Source organism: Pecten maximus, chromosome 2 (genome assembly GCF_902652985.1).
Source record: "Pecten maximus chromosome 2, xPecMax1.1, whole genome shotgun sequence".
Classification (NCBI taxonomy): domain Eukaryota; kingdom Metazoa; phylum Mollusca; class Bivalvia; order Pectinida; family Pectinidae; genus Pecten; species Pecten maximus.
This window is the reverse complement of record NC_047016.1, coordinates 23024402-23036318: the sequence shown is the minus strand read 5'-3', so window position 1 is coordinate 23036318 and position 11917 is coordinate 23024402. Positions and strand designations below refer to the sequence as shown.

The 11917-nt window shown below is 32.8% G+C and overlaps 1 protein-coding gene across 1 annotated transcript; it reads left to right on the top strand.

Moving 5' to 3' along the window:
• Positions 1-1753: 1753 nt before the first annotated feature.
• Positions 1754-11484, top strand: LOC117321535 (homeobox protein Hox-A7-like). The gene is made up of 3 exons (XM_033875978.1): positions 1754-2539; positions 6931-7103; positions 10992-11484. The coding sequence occupies exons 1-3, from the start codon at positions 2065-2067 to the stop codon at positions 11232-11234; spliced, it is 891 nt and encodes a 296-aa protein (XP_033731869.1). The 5' UTR covers positions 1754-2064; the 3' UTR covers positions 11235-11484.
• The last annotated feature ends 433 nt before the right edge of the window (positions 11485-11917 follow it).

The window sequence follows — 11917 nt, the reverse complement described above, 5'->3', positions numbered from 1 at the left end:
TTGTAATATTTGGTGGTACCTATTTATTATTATTTTGTAATATTTGGAGGTACCTATTAATTATCATTTTGTAATATTTGGAGGTACCTATTTATTATTATTTTGTAATATTTGGGGGTACCTATTTATTATTATTTTGTAATATTTGGAGGTACCTATTTATTATTATTTTGTAATATTTGGGGGTACTTATTTATTATTATTTTGTAATATTTGAGGTACCTATTGATCATTGTTTTACAGTATTTGGAGGTACCTATTGATCATTGTTTTACAGTATTTGGAGGTACCTATTTATTATTATTTTGTAATATTTGGGGGTACCTATTTATTATTATTTTGTAATATTTGGAGGTACCTATTGATTATTGTTTTACAGTATTTGGGGTACCTATTGATCATTGTTTTACAGTATTTGGAGGTACCTATTTATTATTATTTTGTAATATTTGGAGGTACCTATTTATTATTATTTTGTAATATTTGGGGGTACCTATTTATTATTATTTTGTAATATTTGGAGGTACCTATTTATTATTATATTGTAATATTGGGAGGTACTTATTTATTATTATTTTGTAATATTTGGAGGTACCTATTTATTATTATATTGTAATATTGGGAGGTACTTATTTATTATTATTTTGTAATATTTGGGGTACCTATTTTTCAGATTTGAGATGTTATATCATTTATTTAATTTTTCATATTTTCTTACATAAGAATAGTCCAGTTTTTACTCCAATTAACTGTCTATGCCCCTGGATCTGTATGTTTTTTACATCCTTGGTTTGGCGATGTGGATGTGTTGTCGATTCCACAACCTATTTAACAATATACTGTTCTCTGATTTGTTTATCATACACTTGTGTTAAGTATTAGTGCTCACTGAAATGTAATCACTTTCTTTTACGTATTTACAAACCAGATATTATAAATGCCAAGCTGTACTGACGGTATAAATTGTCATTATAATTAGTACAGATGTGTTGTATATGTTCTTGATTCGTTCTATGAGATAAACGTCCCTTCCCTTTACTTCTGGAGTTCTACACTGGCCCCTAACACCATTATAAAACCATATGATATAATTTTGTTAATTAGTTGGAAGTTAATGTATCTACATTGTATCAAAATATTCATATTCAAACATTAACCTCATGTGATGATTATAATGATTCCATTTTCAATCTCTTGTCCACGTGGAAACTGAAAAGCAGACGTTCTACATTATTTGATAACAGTTCCCTTTATCGACATTTTGATGTAGCTTGAATTAAATTTACAAGTACTAATTATAAATAAACATATATATTGTGATATATTTTTCCTAAACGCGATGTGGGGGAGCACGACGATGGACATGACAATTTTATATTGAAAATAATTAGATATTATTTCTGGCTCTCGGTTATATAACCATCTTCGTTTTCACCTAATCTGCATTACAGCGGTTTGTAACGCTTGTTTGGTATGGTAAACTTTGTAAAAAAAACCTGTACATAGTAAATTAAACGATTTATCACTCAACTTATCTTAGGTGCCTACCATCTGGAGATAAGAGAAATGAGATGTATATAAAAATAGCATAAATCCCGCCCCTCCTGTCAATCAGGCAGTTCTGAATGATTTCGCCCCTCCTTGTGTTACTGGACCAACCACGTTGACCAGAGTATTAACAAGGAAATCGATATTCCTGTGCCAGATTACTACACTGTCTTCCGAATAACTCTGATTCCACATGGAGAAAATATTCCCTCCAGTAAAAATGGTTTATACCGCCTTTCGATGTCGGAGGCATAACTAAAACATCTGCAGACTTAAAAGTAAAACAAATGCAGCAGAAAGCGATAAAGATCCAAAGCCGCCACCACCATCATCATCATCATCATCATTGCTTCAGTCATTATACTCATAGCAATCATCATCATCATCATCATCATGAAAGTTATTTACAATACAAATATATTTATATTGAGTGTAGACTTTTGATGAAGATTGTTTTATTTTGTCCCTGAGTATTTGGTGTGTGGTAATGACTTCCTTGCTGGATAATTAAATTCCATGGCTCACCAGACTATCTACGGCGTCAATTCTCCAGGCGTCCATCATTATGGTTCCGGATTTCCGTACGGTTTTACCCAGCCCTTCCAAAACCAGGCTAGTCTCGCTGCTAAAGTGTATAGAGGACCTTCTAGTGCTTTACCCGGCTCCTCCGGGGGTTATACGTATCCTCACCCCGGGACGGACTACCGGTATCCCCGGAATGGACCTTCTGGAGGATACTTCGGGTTTGGAGGGGGGTTTCCCTCAAATCACTCGGACTACTTTACCAGATCCTTGTCGTCAAGAGATTCAACATCAGACTTTAAATTTTCTCCAGTTTCTAATAAAGACATTTTATCTAATTCCGGACTGGAAAAGCTTCCTTCCCACGATAGGAACATAACGTCATCATCGTACTCACAGCTGACGTCATTGCGGACAGATTCACCGCCGTCGACGTCATCATCACCGGTCTCGTGTACAAAAACCGAAGGTAAGGTATAAAGATATGTTTCCATGGTTTTGTATATATAATGATGTCACGTAGATAATCAACACGATCTCTCAAATATACTCTGAATAGCACCGGGAATAACAATAAACCGACAAGTTAGAACGGTGCCTCGTACCAGTAATACACCAGGCTTAAAGACGCTGAATTGAGTAAACAATGTAATTGATTTAATGAAAAGTAAATGTTCTTGTATTTTGTAACAAGTGTAGTAAATGACAATTAGCGATGCAGAATTCATGAACAATTTTCATATCTTGATAAGGCATTAAAAATGGATAGGAAATAATATATGATATACTTTTTTTTTGTAAAATTATATAATTTTGGATTTATATCATTGCCAAATTGTTTAATATCATGTTTTATCATGACCATAATGTTTGGAAAAATAAGACATTATGAGGTAAATGTGGTTTTGGTCAAAGGTTTCACTTTCTAATGTCATCGACCAAGATTTTAATTAGCGGGTTATCATAACTGTATATGTTTGGCTTGGCGTAAATAAGGATACATTGCATATACAATATGGTGCATACAAATTATAAGTCATAACAACTATTGTCATATAGCACAATTGTACACACAACAATAACAAGATTCTTTGTTAGAAAAACTTCGGTAATGGTGAATAATTCTTTTACAGGGAAAATTTCATATTATGAAACCATGGCAAATCATTGAGACATTTTTCTGGGGAATAATACTATAGATATTTACAGGTGGGTTACATGGGAAAGTTGGATTATATACTGAAGGATGCATTATAATATTACAGGAGAGAGTTGGATTATATACTGAAGGATGTATTATAATATTACAGGAGAGAGTTGGATTATATACTGAAGAATGTATTATAATATTACAGGGGAAAGTTTGATTATATACCGAGGTATACATTATAATATTACAGGGGAAAGTTTGATTATATACTGAGGGATACATTATAATATTACAGGAGAGAGTTGGATTATATACTGAAGAATGTATTATAATATTACAGGAGAGAGTTGGATTATATACTGAGGGAAACATTATAATATTACAGGAGAGAGTTGGATTATATACTGAAGAATGTATTATAATATTACAGGGGAAAGTTTGATTATATACCGAGGTATACATTATAATATTACAGGGGAAAGTTTGATTATATACTGAGGGATACATTATAATATTATAGGAGAGAGTCAATTTATGCACTGACGGAAATGTTATGATTTTACCTAAGAAAGGCTAGATTATAATGAGGTTTTATTTCGGGTTATCATCAGAATCCTCCATTGTATTTATCACTATTGTGTTACCTGTTACATTGTTATTCTCATAACACAAATTGTTGTTTAATCATTGGTTCGACAGGAAAGTCAAAGAGAGGGTTATATCCTTGTTATAAGGAATGGTTTGTACTAGTTTGTTAGTGGTTGTGTACTACACCTACTATCGACTTGGCTGGATTTTCCTGTTGAATTGTGTGATAAGGAACAAAAGCTTGTTTGTTAGAGACCTTGTAGTAAAACCTGCTGTGACGTTGTGATTTTTCTTATGCATTATGACAAGTGTGCAAAAGGCATTAAATATATATATTTGTTTCATCTAAGACTGCCTTTGAAGATTTGTGGAAATAAACCATTTGTTATAATAGGCATTTGAAAGGATGGAAGCCTTTGCATTAAAGAGATAGTTTTTGACCGGCTTACGTATATCTTTAACACATATGAATGTTATCAATGAATGTTACTTTGTAAGTCATCCTGGGTCTATTGATAATATATACCTTACACACAATATGTACCATACAATACATTCTGCTCTATCACAAGGAAAATCTGTCCATTGTTTTTTGTTGAGTTTTTGGGGGTTTTTTTCTTTCTTTTTCAAGAACTATTTTAACATAGTAAAGTTTCTAAGTCTTTGGGAGTGTTAGCCAACCATATATTTAACCAGATATCCATAACGAAAATCTCCAATGGTGGCCACCACTACAAGAAGGTTCATCAACAGCATTCTTATCGGGTTCGTTGTTTTACATTTATTCAAAAATGAAAACATAAAAATGTGGTTATTAGCTTGTCCGTCGAATTAACTAGATATCATTAAAATATATTTTACCGAAGTTTTCTAGTCTCAATGATATATTCATGTCGAGTATTTCCAATATTTATGGTTTATATATCATCAATCAAAATGCTCTGGAATAATTAGCACATTTCACTCTTTTTTATTGTTTAAGTGGGCTTCTATATAGTATCTAGTATCTATAATAAATAAAGCTTATCCGAAACTTATTCAAATATAGTATTTGACATGTATTTTCAATTCTATTTCATAATCTCTAGATTAAGATATCAGTAAAATGAGTCCGACGATAGGAAACCTTCTACGCCTGGATGTTTTCCATCGGGAGCTATTGGGATATTTCTGTCGTACTTTTTGGCACTGGTTATGACGTAACGTCAGTAGATTCCGACGGGTATTTCCGTTCGGATCCCAACAGCCTTGTGTCTCCTTACAAAGCTAGTTATCATATAAATAGCTACATTTTCATTAAAAAAGGCTTCAACACAACTTGGTAAAACAACTTGTTTAAAATTATCGCGGATAACAAATAAAATAGAAACAAAGCAAAAGTGAATAAATAAAATAAAGAGAGAAAAAATAGACAAAGATTTTCAAGTTTTCTGTTGATTGAGCAAAGATATAAACGTAGAAGGATGAAAAAGTATTGTTTTAATTATCAATTTACATATGGTAAACAACAGATTCGACGGTTTTTCTTCTGAAACTCCTGGTCCTGGTTTCCTTCCATTGTTTTTCATAGTTTTGTTCAAACCATGTCATTGTTGGTGTTTATACATGTAACGTGTTATTATATATGTGACGATGATGCATTCAAACTTGTATAATTACACACAGAACAATAATACCTCATTTGTCGTCTCGGTTAAATCTAATTTGAAATCCAGCCGTACAAAAAAACAATACGTGTTGTGTAGATTGTGGTTTTGTGAGAGTGTACACGTGACCGAACATCGCCACAGAACACCCAAATCAAACGTATATACTTGCTTTCTGACCCCGAGGTCTTGATAGTAGAATCACTGATTTAACCCACACATTCACTTCAAATTATACTTAAATGAATGGTTACCTCTAATTAGCCCGGTAGATACATGTAATGTTCCCTTAACTACTTTGCGTAAACAAATTCAATGAAGCGGTTTTGACTCGTTGTCGGATCTGACGGACCGGTGATTGGTTTAAGAGCTTAGAAATTACTTAATTTACTCTATCCGTCGTTATCACTCCATCGAATACCTGTGCTGAATTTCTACAATTAACCTTTCGCCACATTTCAAGAGATTCGTGCTATCTGTTTAATTCTCGAATTTTAGCTATTTAGTTCTGTATCAGGGACTTTCGTGAGGTAAATACAGGAGAAATATACGTCACAGATTTGTTTGTTTAGTAATCACTTTATTAGTTTTATCCAAGATGTTTTTGAATTAACCATTTATCATTGTTAACAGTACCAATACCAAAAACAGTTTTTTCCACATTTACCAAAAAGAGTTAGCTTTTCGACAAATGATTTTTCCCCATAAGGTGCCTCGCCAGACATGCAATTGTAAAAGACAAAACCGCAGACGGACCAGCGCCGGAATGAATTAGCTCCGGGGGTTGATTGGCCTACGTACTGGATCAGTGATAGTTTGGCTAGTTAGACGATTAATGATTATTAAATTATTAGATCCACGGTTTATGTATATCTGTAGGAGATACCTACCGGAAAGTGTCATTTCCTAAACTATTTCAAAGCCCATCCCAATAGTAAACACATTTTACCAATATTGCAATATTGCAATCCCTGATAAACTTCGTTTTCCTAGATACCATGATAGCTACACCTTCTGTCTGTGATCGAACGCTGTTATGAAGCAAACCTTTTCAAACATTTTTAAACGATGAAATACCTGTTCCCTATACTTCACAGAGACTCACTAATTGGCCCTTCTCGATTATTTGCTTTATAATAAAACCTAGATCGTAAATATTAGATATTGGTGATGTTTAGTTCCAAAACAAGCCTCATATTATAAGATAAAGCGTGTTTTGTGTACAAGTTATGAGTCTATGAAATTGTGTAGAGTCTATAATTCCATCATCACCTGTAGTTAACCTCGGTAACTGTAAACTCAAATCTAGCTCTAACGTATTTCTATCGCCAATAATCAGATCTTAAACAGTTAAGCGTCCTTCTGGATAGAATCCGTCGTAGAGAGAAAATGATAATCACGACGGATGTTTGTTTGTTTCTCGAGTTCACGAAAACAAATTCAATCCATTTCATGTGCCAATCTGTTTTGGTTTAGATGGAGATAACTCGGCGTTCAAGTTAGATCTATCGTCAAAGCCCAGGAAAGAGAGGACGGCTTTCTCTAAAAACCAAATACGGGAACTAGAGAAAGAGTTTGGTATCCATAACTACCTGACCAGACTAAGGCGGTACGAAATAGCAGTGGCATTGGATCTCACAGAACGACAGGTAGGTCAATTAAACCTTTAACCGGAACTCTCAATTTAAAGTGTTTAAATATCTGTAGACAGCGACAGGTAGGTCAATCAAACCTTTAAGGAATAACTCTCAGTTTAAAGTGTTTGTGGATTTGAGTATTTTTTTAAGGTAATTAGTATCTAATAAGAGAATTGTTTGATGAATCGTTTCAATCTAGTCACGACGGAAGTACAATGATGTTTGATTTATTGTAGTTTAGTCTGTTTTACCATAATAACCATTATTGATGTAGAAACAGATAATCTGAACAGATCTTACCTCTACAACTCGGGACAGGTAGACATGAAGTCAATCTTTACCTTATTCTCCATTTATTCCAGAGGGACCAACTCTTCGTTAGCAAAACTGCACAACACTCTGATGATAATTAAACACACAAAAACTATTAAAAGTTAACTATTACCCTGGTAGTGCATTGTCTAGGATTATACTTTCTGTGGTAAATCGGTGTCAATACAATTTGGCCTTTAGATCACATAAACATGGTAATTGTTTTGGTCATTGTGAATGGTTTACTTCAAATTATTTAAAAATGTATATGAATAACCATTCATACTATGTTGTATCATATAAACAAAACTAGAAAAATAAGATTTTTATGTTATAAAGCATTAAAATAAGACATGATGACCAATCTTATACAGATGTTTGTAAGCATTTTGATTTAGCAAGTCTCGAATGTCGACGGAAATACTTAGACACTGTTTTCCTTTATAAAGGTGTCCATAGCCTCTTCGACTGCTCTTATCCGATAAATTTTGTATCTTACCATGCACCTATAGTCGACATCTTAGGAAGAGTCCAGCTTTCTTATGAGAAGTCAAAAATAGTTTAATGATCTCATGGACACTTACAATGTAGATATTCTGTGTCATTCTCTGTCAACTTTTGATAAACAGCTGAAAGAAGTACTGTTTTAAGCAATTCATTGCTACTTTTATGTTGTTATTGTTTTTCTATCTTCATAACTATATTGTTATTTTTTATTTATTATTATTATTATAATCATTAATCTACCTGTTGTTATCAATGCCATTATTAGACATAAGGGTATGTTGAATTGAAATAAAATTGAAAACACTTATAATTTTTTTTATTATTAATTCCATTTTAAAATGCAGAAAAAACGAAGTGAAGTGCATGGTCTTGCGTAACCATTTGTTTGTCATCGATGTTCGTCTGTCCAAAAATAGTTACATGCTAAACAACATATGAACCCATTTTTAGACCGACTCACAGAGTGATGATGACTGCAATATTTGGATGATAGAGTATAACTTCATTATGTTTTAAAATTATAGAATGTACTGGATATCTGAAATACTGAGTATTTCTCCGATATTGATATGCAAGAAGTGTTTTCTTTCTTTTGAAGTTTGAAAATACTTGATATGCAACTACCCCATACCCCATGTACCCCAACTTACCCCCCTTAGGTCAGTTATCCAATGATGACTAACGTACATAGATTCTTGAAACATATTTGTTTTTAATGTATCAAAAAATTTCATATAAATTGATCTTGTAAAAATATAAATATATTGTTTTAAAAATATAAATCAAGGTGTTTAAAATTCTGCACATCATCTTTAAGGTATAAGGACACGCCTTATCTTAATTACCATAATGAATGCCATAACAACACTTACCTATACATTGTATCGTCGTGTTTATATCCGTTAGATACAGTGTGATGAAAACGGTCAATAATAGAAGTGAGTTTCTTCTTTTAATACTTGAAACACCGACATTTTCCATAAAACATAGATATATTGTCCGAAGCGTACTGCTTATAACTCCTCCTACTGATAATGTAGACAATTCTCCTGATTAAAACACTGTATTAAGTTTACCATCGCCAGCTGGCCACAGAATATTTAACTGCCAACTTATAAAATAACATCTTATCGTTTGGAATTAACTTCAACATTTGCCACAAAGAAAAGTGTTCTCATATCATTTGGCTTAACTGACTTCTATAAATATCATATACATGTAATACATATTGAGACATATAGACATATTAATTTTCACTTTATGAATTATTGTAACTTGTAAGCATTGTCTATTCTTTTATTTACCAACGTTATGTATGGAATCAATAAATTAGGTTTCTCTTGTTTATATGAATGTCGGCGGCGACAACAACACTGTTGAAATGTTAAGTGATATGTGCACTATGTGATGGTACTAATCAAAGGAGTCTGTCACTTCCTGTTCCGTGAGGTACATCCTTACTAGGTGTACTAATGTGTTACATGTACAATACTTAAACATTATGGAACTGTATTTCAGGGCCATAGAATATATTTACACATGAAGTTCATATTCTGGTACGATGCCACCAAGTCGCCCTTGATCCTAAACCTACATGTAAAACTGTCCAATTGCAAAAAAAAACGCCTTTAGTGGATATAGAGGTTTTCTGCTTAATTCGGGTAGCATCATGACTTAAACAGCGGTATAGTGTCATCAATGTCCTTGTTCTATAATGTCAGTAATGGCAGTAGTGCATTGATTAAACATTTTGTACGGCATTTAAACATGTATTAAATTCATCTGTCATCAATGAAAACAGATGCCCCCGCCCCCTCACACACCTTCGCTGGAATTTACTATCAATACATATTATCGTGATAGTTGTTTTAAATACCTTACACTATTACCACCTTCCAGAATTTAGATGTTTTACGTTACCATCTCCCTCTAAAAGATTTCTGTTACTCAACCAACGCACATGTATGGTTGTGTAACAAAAATCCTTGCATTAACCATACTTTCCAACCTGAATATTTTTTTTAAAGAAATTACATACTTTATGCTATCACCAGATAACTTTACGCTATCAACATCCTCCCAAAATCTAAACTTCTAATTTCATCTTTTGCTTTTAAGCGGATGAATATTCAATTGCCTCTCGAATAGATTATTATGTGTTCCGTCTGTATATTTTGAATGTATCTTTCGGTCTTGAAAGCGATCGTTTATAGGAAGCTTTTGTCATTTCTCTTTCATTTATTTTTGTTAATAAGATATATTTCTATATCGAGGGTACCTTTTTATGCATATTTGTGGCGACAATGTAGCGTCATTAAGATACTTATGGTGGGTATTTCGAATACCGTATCTGGTGGTTGAAGTAGTTAGTAGATAAAACAATTAATAAAATGTAAAGTACAATGATGTACCCTGTTATAGGTGTCCGTCAGACAGTAAATGTCAGGGCTATGTACAAGTGGTATTTTGACGCATTAATTATAGTTTGTATCATAACATGATTAGTGTTCTGTCGTTGAAATGGGATAAAACCGTCCATGTTATGGATAAATAAATGAATAAATAAATAAATCACGAAAAACAAATAAAACAATAAAAAAAAAAAAAAACAAACAAACAGACAAAACTCAAAAAGGCAAACACACCGCCAATCATATTATTAATGGTCGAAAATCCTGAATGCCCCAGAAATCGTTTTGGTTTACTTTATGTTCCGATATAATTAGATTCCAAAGTATAAGGGATATCTGATGAATAGGAAATGAGATGGCGTAGACCTCTCATTTCCTATTCATCAAATATCGTCTTCGGCTGAAATATGTTTATGTAATCATTTATTAAACAATATTAGATAATGTCCAATCCGTCTCGTCACGACGTCACATATAATGTATGTTAGGTATATATTTAGCATAATGTAGTAACATATATAATTACTACAGTGAAATTGAAAAAGGTGTCGTATAATAAAATATACTAAAGAACCGAAATAGAGTATATGATACAATGTTTTAAGTCGGTTGAAATAATTGTTTTAGATAAATGGTTTTGTCATTGAAAAAATATTTTGTTTATCTTCAGGTAAAAGTTTGGTTTCAAAATCGAAGGATGAAGTGGAAGCGAGTGAAAGGCGCACAACTCGGAAAGGACAAAATCACAGGACAAATGAAACCTATGATAAACCCACACGTTTCTGAAAATGGCGCCATGACGGAACCATTTGGGGACAGCTACCCACAGACTCTATCAGATCTCGAAGACAAATTCGCGGATTATAACTATAAGTTTGAGAAATCCTGTGAACCAAAACATTCTAAGTGTTGATGTTGTATTGTTGTTTATTTTTCTCTGGTGCTGATGAAACATTTTATAAAGGTGTGAAGGGAGACAACTCGTGTAAATAAATGAAATGTCCACCACTTCAACTCCGATACGAAATCTTTGTGACAAAGACCGTTGGAGTTTTGAACTGTACGACGTGGTTTAAGCCTCCTATTTGTTACATTTGGTATCGGTAATTGATTTATAAATATTGATTACCTATATTTCATGTTTTATTAAATGTAGACACAGACAATGTTGTTTATTTTATTTCTGTTGAACATAACTGACAAGAAGATCCAGGCTACGTGTATAGTGTCAACATTACTCATATAGATCTACAAGAGAACTGAAAATCTTATTAAATATCAAAGTATACAGACCTCATCATGGTATTGATAATAATTCTGATTCAGGAAAGAAACATTATATCTAAGAAAAGATGTGCCTGATTTAGATATCAATAGCAGAAAGAACTTAGAGAAAAATGATGTTAAGAAGTTTGATGATTCGAGAAAAAGTCTATTTGAGAGACAAACAATGGATTCACTATTTAAGTAGGAATATGAATTACACATGATCAAACTCACGTGGATTATACGCGTACTGTTTTCCCAAACATACGTCCATTGTCATGCTAATTAAGTACCAAAATTAAGCTTCAATTTATTTACTCGTTAGGATAT